The sequence below is a fragment of the Pleurodeles waltl genome, chromosome 6 (genome assembly GCF_031143425.1).
Source record: "Pleurodeles waltl isolate 20211129_DDA chromosome 6, aPleWal1.hap1.20221129, whole genome shotgun sequence".
Classification (NCBI taxonomy): Eukaryota; Metazoa; Chordata; class Amphibia; order Caudata; family Salamandridae; genus Pleurodeles; species Pleurodeles waltl.
The window spans coordinates 1,084,134,348-1,084,160,114 of NC_090445.1; the positions used below are offsets into that span (position 1 = coordinate 1,084,134,348).

Consider the following 25,767-nt stretch of genomic DNA (forward strand, 5'->3'; position numbering starts at 1 on the left):
GCAAAACGTCTTGGCTTACTGGCACTCCTCCATCCTACTTCCCTGGTACATATTGCTTTAGGACTCATTCCTACGGTGAGGAATCTGCAAGAAGATGTGCCCATCAGAAATAAAAGTTGCTTACCTTCAATAATGATGTTTCTGGTGGCTTCCTGCTCTTCCGACAGATTCCTAACTGCCCGCCCTGATGTTACTGCAGCGACTAAAAAGATTTTGCGGTATGCAAAAATATTATGTGCTGTATTTGTCTCTGCCCTTGCTCTCTCGATGCCCTCTGCAGGCTTCAATGGGGCCCTGAGAAACTAACGCCGATGCGTCAACTGGCGCCTAATAAACCCCGGTGGCTACATGTCTGGAGGTGAAGTTGTGGCTAGAGCCACATGGTGCCACCAGGGGGTGCTAGAGAGCTACTGCTGATGGAAAGTTTTCAAGACCAGTCTGAAACCTGGAAGGATAATTCATAAGGTGAGGAATCTGCTGGAAGAACTGTGTGATAATGACATCCAAGTTTAAGTTTGTGATACTGTTAATTATTTGTTTCTATCACATAGAGCTTCATGCGTAAGCAGTCGGGAGACTGCTTTAAAGGGTTAATGGAAACATAATGAATATGTTGATAAGAGAGGTCTAACATGGGCTTTTTTTATCTAGCACTACAAAATCTTTAGGGCCGGCACTGTTGTTTCTTTGACTACAGTTGAGACTTGATGACGTAAAAGGTGAACAGCAGAACTGATGGAACAATGTCCAGTGACCAACATTGTCTACATTATCCTTGTCTTCCTGTACAGACATTTTCCAGTTCTTCCTAGACATGAACAACAAGCAATATATGCACGCACACACCTCAAATGCCGACAACCGAAACACACAGTGCAGATATACAAACACACTTCCAATACACACACCACTCACTCACACCAAAAAACACAAACACTTCCCACAAATGCACCATTGACCATTGTCATCCACCTACATCCATTCAGCGCATTGTGAACTTGAAATTTGAGTCTGTACTAAAAGTTGAAAAGTGAGTTAAGCTCCTGCTGGTAAGAAATGTGTTTGAAGCCCACTTTCAGATTTTGGAAGCCAGGTAATGAAAGGAAAGAAAGTAGAATGTAAAAATGAGGGGAAAACGCTATATATATTTAGAAGTATGCCAAAAGGTTTACTCAAATTTTTGAACTGTGTGTAAATCAGTGGATGCTTAGCCAATTAGTAGAATTGTACCATAATCTACAGCATTTCACCACAATTTTTCTTGGTTTGCATGTGTCCAGCCACTCTGATCAGCCATATTTTGTTTTCCTAACCTTTTCAACTTTCTCATTCTTATGGAGGATGGGGTGTCACAAACATGCAAAGATGATCCTAGGAGCACCAGTGTTGTAAATGTGAACCTATTTCTGTGAAGTGACAGAGTACATATTACTCCTCCTACATTTACCAGTTTGAAGAAGTAGGAGTTTTTGTAGGATTTTCAGCTATTCTGGTAATCCTGAGTTAAAGTGTTTCCCAACTGTGTCACAAGATGTTTAATCTGTGTATTTTCTGCAGTTTAGAAGAAAGTCTACAGAGGGCGTGGCCCTCTCTCTCTTTGTGATGGCGATCCTGGGGAACCTGACCTACGGTATGAGTGTGCTCGTGGAGAACCCTGATCAGGACCAGGGTGAGGGCAGCTACATGCTACATCACCTGCCTTGGCTCATCGGCAGCCTGGGGGTAGTTTGTCTCGACCTCTTTGTATCCTTTCAGAAGAGAGTACAGTCTTGGTCATTGAATGCCAGGACTGTAGTTACCTGGTGTGTATGTGACCTTTGGGTCCAGGACAGGCCCTGTTGAGGTATTTGGAGGAGTAAGGACACAACATGTCAACCTTCTGCAGACATAGTACATCAGTAAGATCAGGAGGTCCTAAATCCTAAGTTCAGAATGCACTCCTCCACCATGCATGGAACTATGGTTTATTTAATTAAACTGGAGGATGGTAAGAGATATTAATGGGATCAGAGCTCCGAGCAGCAGCAAAGTACTTCACAAAGAGCATTTTATTTTGCCAAAAACATATCAAACGCAGGATTCTGCACATAGAACAGTATGTCATGTGGGCTCCAGCTGAGATCGGAAGCCACGATTTGAATGGAGATGTAATTGGTTAATGACTATACTACACATTGTACAGTTTCTACATATTTACATTATGTATATGTCTTCATTTGAGACACAAAGCAATCAAGTTAATTCCTGAAATTGTACGATTTTCTCTATAGTTTGAAGTGAAATTTGAGGCCAGATTTAAAGCCCAGGACTTCAGATTTCTGCACTAGGCCACATTTCCTCCTGTACAGCTTGGCCTTGTAAGGCTATCAACACTTTTGTATTGAAAGGATTAGGGGCGTCTCTTTTGCGCTATGGCGAAGGAGCGTCGCCCCACAGGCTGTGCCAGAAGCAGAAAAATAAAACAATAGTTTTCTATCGTTTTATTTTTCTGCTTCTGGCACAGCAGTGCAGGGAGGGGCGCGGGAATGGGTCATGGGAAGCGGGAGGGGGGCTTAGGCTAGAGTGCACTAAGTGTGCAAGTGTGTTTGGTTCTCTGTCTGAGGCCGGCTAAACACACATGCACACTTAGGTTTCTCCAGCCCGACTGTGTTTAACAGCCATGCTGTGAAACTGCACAGACCCTCAGGGCTGTGTCTGAGCAGGAGTCACTGCCGTTCAGACCAATCCTGACACTGCTTTCATGGAGGGTTTTGCTTGAAAACAGGGTCAGGACTGGTGGGGAGCCTGTGATGGTGTCCCAGCAGTGAATGCTGGGACACCAGAAGAGGACTGAGGCGGCATGCGGCGGCGATGGAAAGAGGTAATTTATTTTTTAAATTATTTTTTAACATTGATAAGCTTCAATGTGTTATTTTCCCATTGGTCAAAAAATAAGCGATTGACAATGTTTTTCAAACAATCGTCCATCATTCTCTATTTTGCAGTTTGTTGGAGAACATGGTTGATTATCATTGTCCAACAGTGAAACCTCAATTTTGACATCCTACACCAAATAAAACTTGCCACTCTTTGATTTGTATGTCTAGCTCAACAAAATCTTTATTTTTCCCCTGATATGACTTGTTTCTTAAATCCATCTCTGTGTCTCCCTCCTTGTTGAGTAACTTGACCCTAGCACTTCCGTCTGCATATAAAATTGGATTTGTCCCTGTTTAGTCTATTTGGTGATCAATAACACTCAAAATCAAGTTTATTATACCTTCCTCTGAAGGTTGCACTTCCTAAACAATGGACACTCTCCTAATACTACCCTTCATGCACACATTTGCCCAATTACCTGGTTTACGCATTTGAAACATTCTCTACCCAAAACAAGGCACAAATTGCTAGCAGATTAATGACTTTTTGAACCACATCTTAAACACTTATTCTTATATTCATTCATTTATTAATGATTTTGAGGTTTATCTTGAAAATTGGCATCTTTATTTATTCCTGAATAACGTTTAAGATTAATAACACAGCATGTGCACATGAAGAATTTTCCATATTCAGTGTTTTAAAGAATTTGATTGATCTCTCAACATTTTTTGATGGAAGAAAACGCTAAATTAGATGTAGATAAAATATGGTCTAATTAAATTTTGCATAAAAAATATACTTTAATGATACTTGGCACATCTACTCCGTGTGAACGTCAGACGCAGATAAAGGTAGTACTAAAGCTCAGATACAGTTATAAAAATCGATCTGATGCTAACATTTTAAAAGTACTTACTGACTTTAATAAATGTGCACCTTATCAAAGAATTGGCTCCTTTGCTCTGCACACAGGTACAGACAATGTATAGCTGTAGTTTTGAGCACAAGTGAGAACTCTAGAATAACACACGGTAACTTGACAACAAGATAAACTGCACAAACAGTTGGCCAATATGTGTATCAAAATAGCTATGCCGTGTCTTATATGAACTGGTTGCCTCACACTAGTAGACTATGTTATGAGTTCAGCAGCAGCTTTTGTTTTGCAACTGTCATGGCCGCACCACCACCGAATACTTTTGTTCCTTTGCAACTTTGCCTCTGATGAAGGTGATTATGGACTAGATCAGTGGTTCCCAAACTTTTTTGACCCACGGCTCCCTTAACCTACTGGCAGTGGTCGCCGTTCCCCGTTATGTTACTTATTTTGGTAGGTGGGTCAGGATTACAATTGTAGATGTAATGCTATCCTCTCCTAGAGCGTCTTGCAATGTCACCAACCGATTGGAAAGATACGGGGTTATCGAACTGAACTCTTACTGCGTTCTGATTTAGTGCTCTTTTTTTTTTTTTTTTTTTAAAGAGGTGCGACTTTAGGTTTTTCCTGAGCAGCGTTGTGAGGCCCTGATAAATACAGGAATGTTGTTTCAGATCCTGGGTTCACTGATAGAGGTCTCCCATCTAGTTTTAACAATTTTTTTTTTGCACTTTATTGCCTCTAGTCTGATGGTATCATTGGACCTCAAAACTACATAAAAGAGCACTGTGCAAAGTCAGTATAAAGATTTCCCAAAAAAGTACACAATTTTATGTTGCAAGGAAATTCCTTCTTCAGGCAGGCACATTCAAATACCTAAAAAATGTGTGTTCACTCTAAAATAGCTTGGGCCAAGCCACAGAAGAAATGTGTGTGAATCAGAGTCACTGCCAGCGTTGCTGACCTACCTGAAGGGCATGTAGGGGGACAGAGATAGGGTCACTACTAGGTTCTCCTTAAAAGAGTCGGTTAAACAACAAACTCCTTACTTTCTCTACACACTACCATTCATTTTCCTCCCACGCCCAGTTACTGAACAATAAAAAATGTTTACACTTGCATGTCAGGAGACACTGTATATAGTAGAGCGTTTCAGTTTCTTGGCTGGGATAGCTGTGACTGGAGTTGCTTGGTCTTTTATGGAGATTAAGCATCCTTATAAAGTAAGAAAGGTGATGTGTGAATAGACAATAAGCCAAGGACTAATCCTGCCTTGCTTTCTTATTGTCATAGTTCAAATAAAAATAAAAATGTCAATTTGTTTGAGAGAATCGCTCTCACAATCAATCATTCAAGTGCTATAGAAAAAGGTTTTATGAAGTTATGAATGGGACAATAGAAGTTTGTACAATTAATATCTTTTACAGTACAGTTGTTTTGTATTTATCTTTTGCAGTTTGTCATGCCCAAAATAAGCTGATTACGCCAAATAAATACTTTATTGGTAATTATTGGTGCAAGGACAGGAAATGAGAGATCATCCTCAATGCGAGAGAGCCAAAGTGAGCAAGGGGAAAAAAGGGAAACATTTTTAAAAGCTACATTTGTTCCTTGAAAGTATCCTGTAAAAGACCTGGCACGGCTAGTCCAGGCCAGAAAGTGATGACACTGGCTTTATACAGCTAGCAGGCAGTTCATTGATTGCCTTATAGGAGAAGAAAGGCAGCGCGAGCCTCTGAGCACCTTTCAAGAGGGCGGTCTAAGCCCTGCGCCCAGCTTCCATTCCCACATTTCTCACACATCCAAAGCTGCAGCAATTGAGGCTTCCATGTCTCTCTCTGCTGAAAAGCAGGTCAGAGCAGGAACTGCTGCTGAAGGCTGGAGGGACTAGTAACATTCACGTCTGCACTCTTCAAGAATAACGCACTGCTGCCATCTAGTGGTAAACGCTAGCGGTTTTTTGCTTATACTGAAAACCTCAAATTTTTGTCTAGATGTTAACCAGCGATTATTTCTTCAATTTGAAATTTAAAACCCTTGGTGCACGGCACCCCTAGCTCCTTTTGATGGTGCACTGGGGCACCACGGTGCACAGATTGGGAACCACTGGCCTAGATCGTCAGTGTTAGAAAGATGCTGGGCAAAAGGGGGTGGGGGGGCTGAATTTGAGGCCATTGCTAAAGATGACCCATACAACAAACAACTTGGACCAAGTGAACAGACCTGTGCTAAGTCATGACCGCCATCGTGGGAGAACTTCACATGATATATAACACAAGAATAGGACTGTTTCTATAGGGAAGTTACCTTCTTAGTTCCTTCACACCGGAACACCGATTAAGGTTAATTCCTAAACTCACACTGCCCCACTAAGGTCATTTCCATTTATCGAAGTAGAAGCCTCACACATAGTAGTGTCATGTTTCACCCTTGGCTTCTACTCCCCATCCTGGTAGGATCAATGCCACCAGGGTGGACTCAACCGTCTGTCTCCTTTGAGCAGAGGGGAGTTCTTGATAAGTATTTTCTGGATAAAAAGACCTGGATCCAGACACATAAAAATACCTTGTGTTCACCCTGGTATTTCCTTTATTAATGGGGAACATAGGTATTGTTAAGAGCATATGGTGAACCTACGATATTAATGTTTTGTGTCACCTGTTCAAGGCAACATGTTTCTGCCCATTTTTATAAGCCCCTAATGGTCTCCGGCATCTATCAGGGCCAAGGACCCCTGTTTACCTAACTATGAATCTCTAGTTCACCCTACAAGACGTTGCGCAGGGAGCCACCAGCAGAAAGTCCTACCTTCCATAAGGTTATTGATTCACAAGACACCGGTAGGAATATAAAACCGAAATTCACACTTTTCCTGTCCTTTGTTTCCTCATAACAACCTATTTAAAAGCCCAGTGTCCACACGTGAGGATGCACGCTTCGGAATGTGACACAAAGTGGCCCAATTCATGCACTAGCCCCATCTAATTTAGGAATCCTATCATCCACTATTAGGGGATATATGAGGTGAACAATATTTTAATTTAGAGTTCATCCTTCCAATCTTACCCCAAATTTGAGAGCCTTTCATTTCTTGGTCCATGATAGGAGCAACACCCTTTATAGCCACACCCTAAAAGAGGGACAGAACTACTTCGACAGGAGGCACTATACGTTGCAGCCCACCTACCGTAGGTGATACCCTTAATTTGAAAGGTTAGACCCTTTATCTATAAAAGAACCATATTAATATTAGAGGTGAGAGAAAGATTACAAAGTGCCTATATCGAATGGTGCCAACTAGTGGGGCTCATATCACCAAGATGAGTCGCAATGAAAGAATTCCACTTCAGTTCAAAATATAGCTAACATTGCTTCAAAGTCTTAAGGACCCCTAATCGAAAACTTTCAGGGAAAGACAAGGCAAGCTTATCTAGATCGAAGGAAAAACCTTCCTTGTTTAAGCTCTGCCCCATATCAAATGACTGGTACTTCTACAAAGTCATTCGCATGCCCCCATACTTACTTCATCAAAAGGAGCATCTGTCTAAACACACCTATCCCGTCCCCTAATCAGGACAAAGTGGTAGCTGGGCCCCTTATCCTGGTTGTCTATTTAAACAGGATGATGGTCATTGTTATTCGCTTCAGCTGTGAGTTTCATATGCGACACCAGCTGCATCTGACTTCCGCCCACCAGGGAGCCTGGGTAATGTAGTACTGAATACCAAGAATGTTTCTAGTCTTGGGGAGGGTTGTGGTGTGCCTGGGTAATATAGTCCGCCCTTTTCCACGAATACTACAGGTACTTATCATTCCAGTGGAGCTTGGAAAAATAGTCTCCATCATCACTCTACCATTTATTTTTGCCCAAATTTAACGTAACCCGTCATAAGAAAGGCATGTCCTCTCTTTTTATTTCTTTCTCTCATCGCTATCATCCAGTATGTTTCAAGCCACACATGAATTTGTGTTGGTACTGTTATCTATGAGACTGGGAAAGCCAGACCATGTTGTCCGCTTCATTTATCACACCAGCAGTTTTTTTCTAAGTAATTTGTGATCTACAAGCCCATAACAGTCAAACCAGATAAGGGAATAGACCAAGTGACTTGCAGTAGGAGACCAACCATTTCTAACATAATACACAAGATCATATGAGGGCATACGTGACTCCAGCTATATCTTGCTTCCGCCCAGAAAGAACCTGGGTAATGTAGCCCTGGATATCAAGAATGTTTCTAGTCTCTGGGGGAGCCTAAGTGGTGTAGTCTGCCTATTCTGACGGATACTACAAGTACTGTTCATTCCGGGAGACCCGAGCACTATAGTCACCATTACCGCTACACCATTTATATATGTCAAAAAGGAAGGAACACATCATAAGAAAGGTTCGGCTTAATAGAAAACCAGGGATTATTGCCCTCTATTTTTCTTTCTCTTATCCCTATGTTATGATATGTGCTAGCAGCATATTTCACAGCTCATTTCTCACACCAGCAGTTTCCTCTATGTATTTTGAAACATACAAGCCCATTACTGTCAAAACAGGTACATGAGAAGGACCAAGTGACCTACCATGGGAGACCAATTATTTCTTAAATAGTGTGCATGACCTTGTCAGGGCTAATTCCAAGAATATACTTTGGCTACTCGTGTTAGTTCCTAATGGTCCCCCAGTTGACCTCATCATTAAGACCCAGCACATCTGTATGGAGGCGGTAGATCCATCTCTCTTCAAATATTAACAAAGGCTTTGTCATATCTGGATGCATATGCACAAGTTTCTCAAGGACACACCATTCCATGTCATTCTCACTGTGGCCTTTCTCTATATAGTGTCAAGTAAGTTTTGTTGCATGCCGTTAGCACCTAATAGTGCTACGATATTCCACTATTTGTGTCCTCTCCTTCCTTGATGTCATCCGTTTATAAAGTAATTTACAAGGGCATCTGATCAGATAGACCACATTTTTAGAATTACTGTTCGTAAACAATTTCAATGTCCAGGGGTCCTCAGACCCACATTTACCTCTTTTAATCTCCTGGTGAAAGGGCACAAAGTACATCACCACAAGGAGCATGTCCTGCTGGAAGGGGTCTGTCCCGAAGTGTTCTCTGCTGCCCTAATGGTTTACTTTTTCCTCTTGGGCGGGTGTGTACCAATATATCCTTAACCCCTTCTGTGCCGTGGATGTAATGGTTACGTCCACCGGCACAGTGCTCATGTGCCGAGGACGTAACCATTACGTCCTCTGCACTGAGCTCAGAGGGAGCGCTAGCGCTTCCTCTGTGGGGTTCCCTCCCACCCCTCCCAAGGCAGGGATGGAAGGGGAAGCCCTTCCCCTTCCACCCCCGAACCCCTGACCCCGTGACGTCTGATGACATCAGCGTTCATTAGTGCGCTGACCTCATCAGAGGCCACTTCCCCATCGCGCTGGAAGCTCAGCTTTTCATTTCCAATCATGTGATGGGGGCCTGAGAGGCTTCAAGGGGAAGGGAAGGAAAGGAATTATTGTTGTTATTATTGTATATTGTTGTTGTTAGGATAATCTGCCCCCAGGGGTGGCAGAAACCACTAGGCACCAGGGATCTTTTTTTTGTTTTTTAGAGTGGGGGAGCGACCCCTTAGGCAAGGGTCGCGCCCCTAGGGGCAAATTATATTTAGGACATTTCTGCCCTTCTTGGGGGCAGATCGGCCTATTTTTATGAGGCCAGTCTGGCCCCAAGGGGGGAAGAAACCACTAGATACCAGTTTTTTTTTTTTTTTTGTGGCGAATTCACGGAAGGGGAGGGACCCCTTAGGCAAGGGTCGCTTCCCGGTGGAGGGGGGGGGGACACATTTATTTTAGGCCATTTCCGCCTATTGTTATTAGGCCCGGCAGAAACCTCTAGGCGCCAGGGATTTTTTTTTAGTTTTGTTTTGTTTTGTTTTGTTTTTTAGCGGTGGGGAGCGACCCCTTAGGCAAGGGTTGCTCCCCTGGGGGGCAAATTGTATTTAGACCATTTGATCGGCCGATTTTTGCGCCAATTTCACGCAAGGGGAGTGACTCCTTAGGCAAGGGTCACTCCCCGGGGGGAGGGGCAAATTTATTTTAGGCAATTTCTGCACCCCCGGAGGCAGATCGGCCGATTTTTGCACCAATTTCACGCAAGGGGAGTGACTCCTTAGGCAAGGGTCACTCCCCGGGGGGGAGGGGCAAATTTATTTTAGGCAATTTCTGCACCCCCGGGGGCAGATCAGCCTATTGGTATTAGGCCGATCTGCCCCCGAGGGGGCAGAAACCTCTAGGCACCAGGGATCATTTTTTTGTTTTTGTTTTGTTTTTTAGAGGTGGGGAGCGACCCCTTAGGCAAGGGTCGCTCCCCTGGGGGGGGGCAAATTGTATTTAGACCATTTCTGCCCCCCTTGGGGGTAGATTGGCCGATTTTTGTTAGGCCAAGGGGGCAGAAACCATGAGGCACCAATTTCACGCGAGGGAAGAGACCCCTTAGGCAAGGGTCGCTCCCTCGCCGGGGGTGGGGGGGGCAAGTTTATTTTAGGCCATTTCTGCCCCCCTTGGGGGCAGATCGGCGTATTTCTATTGGGGGGGGTGGGGCAGAAACCACTTAGGCACCAGGGATTGGTGTGTGTGTATGTGTGTGTTTTCTTTAGGGGGGCAGCCCCGTGGGTAAGGGTCGCACATTACTGTTGGCCATATCTGCCCCCCTTGGGGCCTATTTGTGGAAGGCCCATCTGCCCCCAAGGGGGAGCAGAAAGCCCACTAGAGACCAGGGAAGTTTTTTTTTCCAAAATAAGAGGGTGGCGGTATGGCCATACCCCCAACCCAAATAAATGGGGCCAAAGTTGTTCTGCCCACCAGTGGGCAGATGGGGCAATTGCTCCTGACCAACACCCCAGGGGGGCAGAAAGTCTACTAGATGTCAGGGAATTAAAACAAAATAGTGGAGTGGTGGCTACCAACCAGTATGGGCCTGGTTATACCCCCACCCCAACTGAAGGGGGTAACAGTCTTTCAGCTCTCCCCCGCACTCTAAAACATCTTATCCCACAGCAAGCAAGAAGACATTTGATTATTTTGGATTTTGGTTTTAAATTTGGGCCACAAGAGCTTGGCTAACTCAAATTCGTCCCATTTGGAATGGTGAGGGCTGCACTTTATGTACTTTATGGACCATGTAGAAAAAAACCACAAGACCTAGACACATTTGAAAACTAAACATCTGGGTGATTCCAGGGTGGTGTGTCTCACTTGCACCTGCACTATTTTGTTACCTACAATGCCCTGCAAACCTCAAACTTTGCTGGAAATCACACATTTTTCCCACGTTTTTGTGATGGAACCTTCCGGAATCTGCAGGAGTCCACAAAATTCCTACCACCCAGCATTGTCTCATCTATAGCGATAAAAATTCTGCTGCACTTGTCAGCCTAAACATTTTTTTTTTCAAACTGCCCTTTTGGACCCGCTTTGGTTCCCCCTCAATTTCGAAATGTTTTTGGCTCTTCCCTGTCACAAGCACTTGGCCCACCTACACAAATGAGATATCATTTTTACCGGGAGACTGAGGGGGAACATTGGGTGGTATGACATTTGTCCCGGTGCGGTGATCCCACACAGAAATGTGGGAAAATGTGATTTTTTTTTTTAGCTAAATTTGAGGTTTGCTGAGGATTCTGCGTAAGAAAACATTTGGTGATCCAGGCAAGTCACACCTCCCTGGACTCCCTCGTGTGTCTAGTTTTCAGAAATGTCTGGGTTTGGTAGGTTTCCCTAGATGGCTGCTGAGCCCAGGACCGAAAATGCAGGTGCCCCCCGCAAGAACAGGTAGTTTTGTATTTGATAATTTTGATGTGTCCAGATAGTGTTTTGGGGTATTTCCTTTCGCGGGCAGTAGGCCTACCCCCACAAGTGAGGTACCATTTTTATCGGGAGACTTGGGGGAACGCTGGGTGGAAGGAAATTTGTGGCTCCTCTCTGATTCCAGAACTTACTGTCACCGAAATGAGAGGAAAATTTTTTTTGGTCCAAATTTGGAGGTTTGCAAAGGATTCTGGGTAACAGAACCTGGTCAGAGCCCCACAAGTCACCCCATCTTGGATTCCCTTAGGTGTCTAGTTTTCAAAACTGTGCAGGTTTGTTAGGTTTCCCTAGGTGCCGGCTCAGCTAGAGGCCAAAATCCACAGCTAGGCACTTTGCAAAAAACAGCTCTGTTTTCTTTATGAAAATGTGATGTGTCCACGTTGTGTTTTGGGGCATTTCCTGTTGCGGGTGCTAGGCCTACCCACGCAAGTGAGGTGCCATTTTTATCGGGAGACTTGGGGGAACACAGAATAGCAAAACAAGTGTTATTGCCCCTTGTCTTTCTGTACATTTTTTCCTTCCAAATGTAAGACAATGTGTAAAAAAGACGTCTATTTGAGAAATACCCTGTAATTCACATGCTAGTATGGGCACCCCGGAATTCAGAGATGTGCAAATAACCACTGCTTCTCAACACCTTATCTTGTAGCCAGTTTGGAAATACAAAGTTTTTCTTTATACCTATTTTTCACTTTTTATATTTCAGCAAATGAATTGCTATATACCCGGTATAGATTGAAAACCCATTGCAAGGTGCAGCTCATTTATTAGCTCTGGGCTACTTAGGGTTCTTGATGAACCTACAAGCCCTATATATCCCCACAACCAGAAGAGTCCAACGGAATAGTATATTGCTTTCAAAAATCTGACTTCGCAGGAAAACGTTACAGAGTAAAACGTGGAGAGAAATGGCTGTTTTTTTACCTCGATTTCAATATTCTTTTACTTCAGGTGTTATTTTCTGTAGGAAACCCTTGTAGGATCTACACAAATGATCCCTTGCTGAATTCCAAATTTTGCCTACTTTTCAGAAATTTTTAGCCTGCTGGGATCCAGCAATGGTTTCGCACCCATTTCTGTCACTAACTGGGAGGCTGAAAGCACAAAAAAATAGTAAAAATGGGGTATGTCCCAGTAAAATGTCAAAATTGTGTTGAAAAATGGGGTTTTCTAATTCAAGTCTGCCTGTTCCTGAAAGCTGGGAAGATAGTGATTTTACCACCGCAAACCCTTTGTTGATGCCATTTTCAGGGGAAAAAACATGAGCCTCCTTCTACAGCCCTTTTTTCCCAATTTTTTTAAACAAACAAAATTTTTGCTGTATTTTGGCTAATTTCTTGGTCTCCTTCAGGGGAACCCACAAAGTCTGGGTACCTCTAGAATCCCTAGCATGTTGGAAAAAAGGACACCAATTTGGCTTGGGGAGCTTATATGAACAATAAGTTAAGAGGGCATAATTGCGACCGGTCCCCAAATAGCCAAAAAAAGGCTTGGCACAGGAGGGGAAAAGGCCTGGCAGCGATGGGGTTAATATTTCTTGCCCTTTTAAAAGAAAACATTGGTCTTTCCAAATCAATACCCCCTGACTGTAAAATCCTCCAGCATCCGTTGATAATCTTTTGTAATTTGTAGGGTAATGGGCTAAAGGTAGTTACACAGATCAACTTCTCATTTTCCTCAGTTTCAAATGCCATTAGTAGCTGTTCCCTGTTGTTATTAAGAGCTCTCTTGTTGGCCTTTCTGAGCAATCTGCTGGAATAATCTTTTTCAAGGAGTTTCCCAGACAGTTTTTTTTGCATGTGACTTGTACTTCTCTATGTCTGAACAATTCCAACGTAAGCAAAGGAAGTGCCCAGCTGGCAAATATTCTCTCAGGGCCTGTGGATGAAAACTGTCAAATCTCAGAAGGCTGGTATGGTCTGTTGGTTTATAAAAACCCACTGTTTCTACGGTCCCATCCTTCACCCTTATAACTAGATCTAGGAAGGTCACTTAATTTCCACCCATAGTAGTTGAAAACCTTAGAAAAAGATCTAGTGCATTCAGCCACTCCACAAAGGTCCCTGCTTCTTCACACAATCCTCTCTAAATCAATAAGACATCGTCAATATACCGTTTCCAGAGAAGGATCTTCTCTCTGAACGGATTTGATTAATTCAGAACATTTCCTAATTCAAAATAGTACACATAGAGAGAGGCCAGGCTAGGAGAAAGTGTTTCCCATCGAGGTCCCATGCACCTGGAGGAAAAATGTACTTTCAAATTCAAAAACGTTTGTTGTCAGTGCCAAATGAGCCAGGTCCAATACATACTCTTGGGGTGCCCTGGACCTCCAATCAGTTTCACTCACGATTTTCTCTACCACCTTAAGGGTGGTTTCCTGTGGAATTTTAGTATACAAGGACTCAACAGCCGTATCAGTAACTCACTTGAGACATCAATAGGCAGATCTCTAATGAGATTCAAGACATCTTTGGTGTCTTGTAAAAAAAAGTGGGCATACATTTTACCAATGGACAGAGAAAAAAAATCACAAAATAACCTGAGACAATGGGCCTTCCCAGAGGGGGGGATTTTATTTTTGTGCATCTTCATCAGTATGTAAAAATATGATACCTTAGGTTGTTTTTTGGATCAAGAACTCGGCCACTTGTTTGGTGATCCATCCACTGTCCACACCTCGTGAGACCAGAAAGGCAATCTCTTACTGGTTGTCAGGAGTAGGATCTCTTGATGGCATTTGTAATTCCCTTCGTCATTTAAGTCTTAAGCATTCCATTGAATAAATATCTATGGGAAGAATCACAACTGCTGGTTTTATGATTATAGACTCACCTGATGGCAAAAGATCCATAGACCTCTTTTCCTCCTTGCTCATATTTCTAAAGTGATCTGGAACCTCTTCTTTAAGTTTGTCAGGTCGCTCTGGACTGATTTTGCTAACGCCAACACTTCACTTGGCATCTCAGACTTGGGGGAGGAGGGCAAGAAAACTGATTTCAGGTGTAGACCGGTGTTTCTGTCTTCAACCTGAGGGTTTTGTCTGTTTTGAAAGAAAAAAAAAAAACCTCTGTAGTATTTTTCGAAGGAAATCTGCTACTTCTGTTTTTAAGTTAAACGTATCACACTTAAGTGTTGGCACAAAACCCAACCCTTTATTCAGGACCTTTGTTTCCCCTTCATCAAGGACTAGGTTGCTAAGATTTATTATATAGTCCTGGTATGCTCCTAGATTTTGCTCGTGCTGGGTGTGGCGTCTCCTGATTGGTTTTGTTCTTGTGACATTTTTGTGTCCTGCCATGAAATACCTAATCTTTTCCCAGTTCCTCTCCCTCGGCCTCTCTTTAAAAAAGGTGGATTATTAGGGTGAAACCGTGGTGGATTCTGTAGTGGCAAAAAGGAAGGTACTGCATATCCTGGTGGGGCCCCAAAACTGGGTACCCAACCCTACCCTTTTGTAATTTGGAGTATCGGAAATCCTTGATAGCCTTGGGGTTATTCCTCCTTCGTTGCCCTCTTCACCTCCACCTCCTCGGGCGTCCACCACTTCTTGGCTCATCCTCGTATCAGGGGATGAAGTACTTCCAGAGGAATTGTCTGAACCAAACCCGTATTTTGGTACAAAGTCTTTCTTAGAATAAATATATACTTTCTCAAAGGAGAATTTTTTAAAAATCCTTCTGAACATTTTCAGTCTTTTGTTGTGTTAAATAATCTTTATATTCTGTGATTATTTTGGTTTATTTCTCCAGTTTCTGTTTGAAGGCTGTAGCACTCAATCCCGGCTTCAGGTTTGTCTCAGCAGACTTAGGGGGTCATTATGAACATGGCGGTAAACACTGTCGGCCGCTGTGGCGACGGTGAGCAGAAAACCACCATATAAAGATGCCAAAAACAGAACCTGCCAAAAATTCCTTTTCCAGCAGGGCTTTGACGGCAGAAAGGCTGCACATCCCACCCTGCCATTGCCAAGCAGACAAATCCCCCACCCTCCAAATAATGATGCACAAATCATCGCTGCGGTTAGTGGATGCCGAACGACCATTGGCGGTACAGACCGCCATGGCCAGTAGTGGGACCCAAAAGCAAGAAATGCACACATTGGCAAGTTTGGATGTGTTTCAGGTGTGTGGGTTTCAAACATGCACAGACACACCCCACAATTCTTTGCATCGCCAATAGGATAAGCCAGACTGACAACACTACAAGCAGACACTGAACGCAACAACACACAACTCACACACCCAACCACACAACACCACCCTCACCAATATCCACAAAACACAGCATCCACAACACACACCATGGCACCCCCTAAGCACCCACGCTTCACAGAAAGGGAGCTAAGAACAATGGTGGATGAGATACTCAAGGTTGAGCCACAAATCTTCGGGCACAGGTCCAGCACACACCCATCGCCAGGAAGATGGAGTTATGGCAGACCATAATCACCAAGGTCAGTGCAGTGGGAAACCACCCATGCATGAGGGACGACATCCGCAAGAGATGGAACGACCTGTGCGGGAAGGTGAGGTCCATGGCATCCCGGCACCACAGCACCACATTGCTGTCCAGAAGACTGGAGGAGGACCCCTACCTATACCCCCCGAATACACCGACTGGGAGGAAAAAGTACTGGCCATCCTGCACCCTGAGGGCCTCACTGGAATCACTGGAGGAATGGACTCGGGTAAGTCATTTGCAGTTCCCCCTTATCCACCACACCTGTAATGCATGCACCACCTCACTCCTCCAACTACCACCAGGATCACACCCCACCCCGGCCCCAATAACTACATCCAGTCACCTTGTATACCCACAAAACCAACAACAGGCACACATCCCTCCCCCTGTGCACAGCCACCCACCCCTGCAAGGTATCACAATGGTACTAAACCACCCACAATGCACCACCATATCCCATGCAAAATTCAATGGTTCTCCACAAAAGGTCCCTGCATGGCCCAACAGGGGAATAAGCTGCACAAAATAGGGCAGAGCTGTGCAGCCGCATTTGAATTAGCATATGTGACATACATGTCCATTCCCCCCCACAGGCACCACCACCCATGACACCGTGACGGAAAGGACAAGGAGTGGCAGCTTCCCACATGGAGACAGAGGCACCACACAGGGCACTGGAGAGGGAACTGTGGACAGTGAGGAATACCCTGGCCCCTCACACAGTCCTGGACTGTCACCCTCCAGCAGCTCCCCCCAGGACACCACTTACTCCCCTACCATGCAGCCACCAACATCAGCTCTTGCCAAACGACCCCACACCAGTGTATCTAGGCCACAGACTGGTGGAACACAAGTACAGAGGCCACAGTCTCCACCTACCAACATGCAGGATGACAATGGTCCAAGTACAAGTGGTACCTCCAGACCTGTGCAGGGGACATAGGTCCCACAGGGGGCTAGGCCTAGTGGGAGGGCATCAATGGCCCTGGGGGGAGGTCAAAGGATGGATGCTGCAGCCCAGGAGGTGATCTCTGAGGTCCTGGGAGCATACCACCATATGCAAGACAGGATGGGCCAGATCCTGGCCACCCTGGAGCAGAGTCAAATAGCCCAACATCAAGAGACCATGGAGCAGTGGAAACAGCTCAATGCCACCATGGACACTATTGCAGTGGTGCTGCAGCACCACTACCCAACCCAACCCACCCTGAGACCCCCACAAACCAGGAAGCCCCTACCACTTGCCAGGACACAGACCGGCCATCAACATCAGCAGCAGCAACTGGACTGGTGTCACTGTCTGAGGACACACAGGAGACCAGCACCCCTACCCGTACAGCCCAGCACCAGACACTCAAACGGTTCCTCAGACCCAGATATGGCACTGTAACACCTGCCAAGACCAAGGCACCCTCAAAGAAGTGACTTTGACACAAACTTTCTCCCAAGTGTGCCACTGTGCTACCATCCTCACTGGCCAGTAGCAACTCAACAACTTGCAAGGTACAGATGGACATATGCAAGGTACAGATGGACATATACCTACTGCCACCTATTGCTAAGACCATGTAGCCAGCATGGACATCCACCATCAGCCCACTCCCTATCACTGTAAAGAGCACCAATGCATCCCTGACAACTATTAAAACACATGTACACCAATTCCAATGCCCCCTGTCATTATGTTGAATCAATTGTAAGTGTGAAGGCATTTGCCAGTAAAATTTAAAATCAGACCTTTTTTGCAGGAATGGCACCATGTTGTTTACCATGTCACATGGCACCTGAAATTTTTGTGCCAGTGTCAATGGCTACAGACCCCACAACCCCATAGTAAATAAGTCAGACTGACATTTATGCACTGCAGACAACATCATCAGTGAACAGTACCTCATAGTCACTGGAAGTATAGTTGGATCACTTGGTTCCTGGAGTGAACATCTTCCCCCTCTTCATCATCACCATCACTCACATCCACTCTCTGAGTAAGCTGTTCTGGATATACAGCACCCTCCTCCTCCTCCAGTAGGGGGATAGATCTCCTCACAGCCACGTTGTGCAACATGCAGCAGGCCACCACTATTCTACACACCTTCTCAGGGCCATAGCACAGTGAGCCCCAAGAGAGATGGAGGCAACGGAATCTAGTCTTCAGGAGACCTATAGTGCGCTCTATCACCCTCCTAGTACATGGGCCTCATTGTAATTCCTCTCAGCATCTGTTTTAGGATTCCTCACTGGTGTCAGGAGCCAATGCATGTTGGGGTAGCCAGAATCACCTGCAAAAGTGGGCGAAACAGGACTGTAAGTAACTACCTTCAGTTGGATACTGCCTGGCTGTCAGCTATGTACAGAAAATGCATTGAACACACTCACCTATGATCCATCCTCTGTTCCCTCATGTGTGGCACACTGCTGTTCCTCAGGACAAATGAATCATGGACTGATCCAGGGAACATGGCATTCACATGTGAGATGTACTGGTCTGCAGTACACACCAATTGTTTGTTTATGGAGTGGAAGTTCTTCCTGTTTCTGTACAGCTGTTCACTTACTCTTGGGGGAATGAGAGCTATGTGGGTGCCATTGATGGCACATATCACATGGGGGATGTTGGCAAAGGCATACAATTCTGACTTGATGGCAGGGAGTTAAGCACTTTGGGGAAACTTCACATATGTCTGCAGGTGTTGTACAAATGAATCCAGGAATCTGGACAGGATAAGGCAAAACATTGGCTGTGAAAACCCTGCACCCATGCCCAATGTCACCTGAAATAAGCCCTGGCCAGGAAATGTAGTACAGAGAGCACTTGCACTTCAGTAGGGATGGCATGCTGATTCCGATTAACCGGTCTCAGTACTGGATCCAGTAATGCACAAAGTTCATGGATAGTAGCATGAGTGAGTCTGTAATTGTCAATGATGTGACGTTCCACCATGGTCTCCAAATCAACAAGAGGTCTGTACACAGATGGGGCCCTCCCTCGCCACATGGGTCTGTACCTAGGAGGAGTGGAAAACACGGGAGGGACACAAATTCATTTGCACAACCTGTTGTGTATTGAACACTGCTGTCAAACATGTAGGTTACACATAGGCATTGTAGGATGGAAAACTGGAGTGACATGTCTTAACTGGTACGTCTGGACTGTTGTGGTGAGTAAATAGTAATTTGGGCATGCAAATGAGGGCTGGGGTCTATAGGGCCTGCATGGGGCCCATGACCAAGAAATATTGGCGCTGTGCTTGCAAAATGGCAGCCCCCTGTCATCCAGATATGTAGCAGTGGAAGTGATCTCATACAACTAGCGGTTGTTGTAATGGCGTAAGGTGGTGTTCACTGCTGTGCACCCATTCATTAGTTAACATGGATGTCAATGGGGAATATGGGCCTATCATGATCGCCTCCGGCGGTGACGGTGCACACTACCACAGAGCGTATGCCATTTCTTCACCCCTGCTTCACTTGACTCCCGAATTCCGTGCATGCAAGGACTCCACTGAGTGTGCTGCTGTGTCCTGACTCTGGTTACTCAAATGTTATGAGTCACAGAGGTAAGGTCCCCGGCCTTCACCACGGAGGAGCTGGACAAGCTGGTGGATGGGGTCCTACCCTTGTATGCCAAGTTATATGGGTGACCAGAGGTGCAGGTGAGTAGGCGGATGGGGTGCATGGATTTGTGTGATGGTGGTGGATGCCTGTATGCATGTGTGCGCAATTTGTAACTGCACAGGCGTTGAATGTATGACAATCAGCGTGAGCGAGATGGTGTAATGGTGTTCTTAAGTGTCCGTCCCATAGGGGACGTATAGCCAGCGGTATCAAATGGGCATTGTCTGACCTCTGTTTTTCTTTTCGATGTGTCCCCTGCAGGTCAGCGCCCATCAGAAGAGGGGACTCTGGCAGGCCATCACCAGGGAGGTGTGGACCCTGGGGGTCTACAACTGGCGGAGCACCCACTGCAGGAAACGGTGGGAGGACCTGTGGCACTAGGCCAGGAAGACCTGCGAGGCCCAGCTGGGGAAGTCATCCCAATGAGGAAGGGGTGCCCGTCAGACCCTTTCCCCCCTAATGCACCTCATTCTGGCGGTGGCATATCCAGACTTGGATGGGCGCTTGAAGGCTGTACAGCAGACACAAGGGGGTGAGTACCGTGGCCATTTTATGCCTCCTTGATGGATGTCTGAGGGTGCTGTAGTATGTATGCTGTCTAGTGGCAGGAACTCAGACTGGTGTCTTACAACAATACGGCCCCCATGGGCAGTTCGATGATAAGGGGCAGGTCTGCAGTTGCTCAGGTCCTTCTGTAATGTGGGAGATGGTTGTATACTAGGGTTGCGGCCTTTAGTCAGGGGCATAGGCATGACTATAGTTATAGGTGCTGCATTTTGGTGTATTAGCTGGGTGGGAGTATGAGTGAACCAGTTATGTACATCCATTCAGGTCTTAATATATTCTCTCCTGTTTTGTCTCCCCCCCGTACTCTTGTGTTGTCTGTGTACATCAGCATCATCGGGCGAAGGAGCAGTGGCACTGGCGAGTAGGGATGCAGCGGCCCACAGTTCCAAGGAGGCAGAGTCTACCGACGCCAAGGGAACCAGTGGGTTGGAGGGTGAGGGGAGTATCACGAGGGAGGCAACTAGCACTGGAGGTAGTGACTCTGATACCTCCTCCGATGAGGGCTCCCTGGTGGTGGCGGAGCCTAGTGGGCCCACCCAATCTTTGCCATCTTCCGCCACCCCCCATACCATCACTGCCCTCCCAGTTGCGCCTCACCCAGTTGCCCGTGCCCGCTCACCCAGAGGGGTGGGCGTCTCCTCTGTCCCAGGCACCTCATCCCTGGCCCCAGTCAGCCCTGCTGCCCTCACTGAGGAGGCTATTGACCTCTCAAGGACCATCTCTGTAGGGCAGACAACCATTGTGAATACCAAGCAGGGGCGAGAATCCCAGATGCAGCAGTGCAATGCATACCTGGGAGGCATTCACAGTGCCATGTCTGGCCTGCAGAGATCTTTTCAGGCTCTGGACTCCTTTGACGGCAGCCAGTGTCCCTCGTCTTTCCGTCTCCCCTCCAACCACCTCTACCCCTTCCCGCACCCCACTCCCTTCACCCATCCCAAACACACGTTCAGGCAGCCATGCACACACCTCAACACACAAGAAGCACACACCTCAACACAAGCACCACACTTCCCACCACAGGCATACACACAGCCAACATACAAAGGCATTCACAACAACATCCTCTTCCCCCACTGTGTCCACCTCTTCCGCCTCCCTGTCTGTCACGTCTACCTGCACAGTCACAAGCACTGCACCCTCATTCACTGTGGCTGACCACATTCTTGCAGTCATCACAACATCAGACATCCAGTCTTGCACCCCAGACACTGCACCTTCACTCACCACAATGACTTTGAGTAACGCTTGCAGCACACTCACCAAACTTGCAGACACCCAGACAACATCCATTCACACTGGTAGCCTGTCTTGTCTCACTGTGTCCACCCCTCTCCCCCCATTACATTCAGACATTCCCAGACACCCACCCAACACACATCCACCACAACTAAGCATACTGTACAGGCACCTGCATCCACGTCACGCACACCTACACCTGTTACAACCACTCTCTCTACCTCCACTCCCACACCTTCCTCCAGGTCCACCCGACTGCCCCTAAAAAACTTTTCCTATCCCGCGTAGACCTTTTTGAACCCACTGGCCCACCCCGTCTCGTCCCTAAACGTGCCCACCTCCTTGCCCTGTCCACTCCTTCCAAGTCCACCCCTGTCCCGCCCTTCCCAATCCCGTGTCCCTTCCCCAATGAGCAAGAGGCCCCATGCTGGCCCTGGTCCATCGGCCACTCCCCGGTCCAAGCCCACTCCCCCACCTTCCACGGCTAAACCAAAACCACCTCCACCTCCCAAACGGAAGCCCACCCCCCCAGACGTAAGTTCCCACCCCGCCACTACCTGCCCCTGTTCCCTGAGGTGCCTGGCTGCCCCATTGATGTCCCTTTATGATGGAGTACCATGTGCACATGTGGGAGTCAAATTTGGGCCATTTGGACCCATCAGCCTTTTTGATTTGGACTGGCCAATGGCCTCATTTGGACAATCTGTTGTTCCTGGAGCTGTAATAAAGCTTGTGTGCCCAGTGTTGGTGTTTGCACACTCTGGATACGTGGTTCTTAATTTCATTGTGTGGGGTTGTTGTGTACATGTGTGTACTTTGGGCAGGTTGTCTTGGCCTTGTGTCAGGTAAGTACCTCTTGCTCTGGGGTGTATGGCTTGTGATGTTCTGAGGGGTTGTGGGTGTGTGGTGGGTGGGTATGTAACTGTGCCCTTTCTTCTCTTGTTTAGTAGGTTGTCATCTTCGACGGCGGTCACGGTCGCAGAGGTATATGGCAAGGAACAGCATTGGCATGATTTCCAATTCTCTCTCCATGTCTGCTTCAGCGTGTTCTGTGTGCCTCCTGTGAGTGTTTCCTTTTATTTGGTTCGTTTCCGCCAGGCTTTGAGTGCCGGTGGTTCATGCCCCGGAACTTACTGCAGTCTAGTGCTTCATTATTTGTTGGCCGGGTAGGGCCTTTCCGTCAGCCTGGGGGCGGCCTCTTCTGTCATTTTCGACACTCCTCTGTTGGAAGGGAGTGTTTTTCAGGCTGCCTGGTTTTCATGTGCTTTATTATTTGGCGGGCCAGACCACCAGCCTATTGGCGGTAGATACCGCCGCGGTCTTTCCCTCCGTGTTCATAATGAGGACCTTAATCTTAATTAGCAGTGCATCTCTTAATCTCGTTGCTGTCTTTATAATGAGGATTAGCCAGTTGCGTATGCATCTCCATGCAATCAGAACCCAATCTTTTTTAAACACTTTGTCATCCAAGTACATTGTTTTGATGAAACCAAGGAATTTCTGTGTTCTACAGGTGTCCTGTGAAGCTTTAACCTTATGGAAGGTAGGACTTTATGCTGGTGGTTTCCTGCACAATGTCTTGTAGGGTGAACTAGAGATTTATGGTTAGGTGAATAGGGATCCTTGGCCATGATGAATGCCCGAGGGGCTTATAAAAATGGGCAGAAACTTGTTGGCTTGAACAGGTGACACAAAACATTATTATCATGGGTTCACCATATGCTTTTAAAATACCTATGTTCCCCGTGAATAAAGGAAATACCAGGTATACCAGGTAAACACAAGATATTTTTATGTGTCTGGATCCCGGTGTTTTTATCCAGGAATATTTTAGCAAGAAGTTCCCTCTCCTTAATAGAGATAGACAGTTGAGCCCGCCCTAGTGGCATTGATCCTACCACGGTGGGGAATAGAAGCCAAGGATGAAGCGTGAAACCTTTATGTGTGTGAGGCTTCTACTTCCATAAATTTAAATGCCCTTAGTGAGGCCGTGTGAGTTTAGGAATTAACCTTAATAGGTGTTCCGGTGTGAAGGAACTGAGAAGGTGACTTCCTATAGAAGCAGTCATATTCTTGTGTTATATGTGTAGAACAGGGGTTTTGTGACTGCTCGGTTGCGCTCCCCTCCTCTTCAACTGTTGTGTTTTGAGAGAACTGCACATGATGCCAGTCAGCTCTCCAGATGGAACATTTGTTGCCAAAATGAAGTAGGGCGCTACACAGACCAGATAAGTTAAAATTTGAATAGTGGAAGAGAGGCTATGCATCAGCCAAAAGACAGGATGATAAAGAGCTCTGCTGTCCTTGCTGAAACATGGACTAAAGAACACTCTTCATACACAAACACTTTCACAAGGCTAGAATTGAGAGTGATCCAAAAAGAACTAATAATTAACACAATGTTGAAAAAATGTAGTGTTCTATGCTTAGCATGTTTTAATACATACAGGGGGTTATTCTAACTTTGGGGGAGGTGTTAATCCGTCCCAAAAGTGACGGAAAAGTGACGGATTTACCACCAGCCGTATTAAGAGTCCATTATATCCTATGGAACTCGTAATACGGCTGGTGGTATATCCGCCACTTTACCGTCACTTTTGGGACGGATTAACACTCCTCCAAAGTTAGAATAACCCCCACAGTGTTCTACTCTACCCTACGCATCCCAAGTTATAACTACCACACTTCTATATCTTCCTCTGTTACCAGCTGGAGTTGTTCATATTCTTACTACTGTATTTGCTTTTTCCATTGAAATATGATTCATGTAATATATTTTACCCTACAGTGGTTTGGTATGTTATGCAATGGTTTGTTATTCGATTCTGTTATTTGTCTATTCTACTGTGTGCACAATGGCTGATGCTTCTTGGCGCTGAGAAAACCTAGTTTGTATAACAAAACATTGATACTAGAAATGATCATTGCTGTTGTGAAAAGTCTAGTCTTAAGGATTTCTGTAAACCATGGGTGTTGCGATTTATCACGTTGGTGGCTGGGAAGGCCATACCAAAGTTTTGTTGCAGCTATAGAGAACTTTTTGCTTCCCATATTCATTGTTCTGGAGCAGGGTTGTGGAAGGCATGCCAAGTGATGAGTCTTGTACCATACAGGCAAGATGTCTGGTGGACAGTGGTAAATTCCCATGAAGATGGTTGTCAAGGCCTAGACTGGACTTGACTATTTTCCTAACTGGAAGCCTATAGAGACACACAGTGAAACTGATTTTCTGAGTCCAATGGCAGGTTGCTGGCTGTGTTTTGGAGCAACAAAGGTTGACAGTCTTTTCCCTTGCGGCCAGATAATTGCTGCTGTTATAGTCAGGTAATTCAATAACAACTCAACTAGGGTAATATGATTGTGAGGCTCAATAAAAGGCAGTTTTCCTTCAACATTTTGACACAAAAATAAAGGCTTGATTCTGAGGCAGCTGTACTTCCAGAGAAAGATCATGATCAAGAAGAAGGCACAAGTTATGGACTGAATTTGAAGGTCCTAATCTACAACCCATCACTAAATGTTTTGCTGTTTTTTTTAAACAGAGCAGTAGTCCCTAAGGTATCACTTGGAGAGAATTGGTCCGCTACAGCCCAGCCTACCAAAGGCTGCATCAAGTCACCTAAGGGGTAGGATAGTGGACTAAGGGGCACATTTAGGAGTCCCTAGCGCCTCCTCGTGCCACATTAGTGTCATTTTTAAAAATGTTTTTGTGGCCCAACAAGGCCAAAATCACTGTGTCAGATCTAAAAAGTGGTGCAATGCATGCATTGCACCACTTTGTAACACCTTATGCCACATTATGCCTGCATAATGTATGCAAAGGGGTGTGCCCCTGTTAGGAGGGCTGAAAAAATGACGAGACAGAGAAATGTAAAAGATTTCTTTGAGTCATTTTTTTGGCATTTTTTAATGCCTGCTCAGAGCCATTGTTGTCAGTGGGCCCCTATGTACTTTTCAGATTCGGCACCAAAATTCTGACGCTATTTCCTCTACCCTGCACCATGATGCGCTGTATTTTAAATATGGGGCACACATTGGGGCGGTAGTGGGGCGCTAAGGGTCGCAAGGAAAGTGGCACTACAATAGCTGCAGTGCACTTTTCTTAAATCTGCCCCTGAAAATTCCTAGAAATCATGGCAGAGAGAGCCAAACACCCTCACCCTCCATCTGGGAATCGGTGAGGACTAGTGAGACCGTAACATACGTCAATATCAAGCAGGTTATATCTGGGTTTGCTAGAGCAAATAAATTCTTCAACTCAAGAGCAGCTTCAAACAGGTT

The 25,767-nt window shown here is 45.7% G+C and overlaps 1 protein-coding gene across 3 annotated transcripts in view; it reads left to right on the forward strand.

Annotated features, from left to right (window-relative positions):
• Positions 1-25,767, forward strand: part of SLC66A1 (solute carrier family 66 member 1) — a 128,523-nt gene that overhangs the window by 99,238 nt on the left and 3,518 nt on the right. For all 3 annotated transcript variants that reach the window (XM_069240151.1, XM_069240152.1, XM_069240154.1), the window contains one exon: positions 1,558-1,743. In XM_069240151.1, the coding sequence (XP_069096252.1) occupies positions 1,558-1,743 (186 nt within the window). The remainder of the gene's footprint in view (positions 1-1,557; positions 1,744-25,767) is intronic.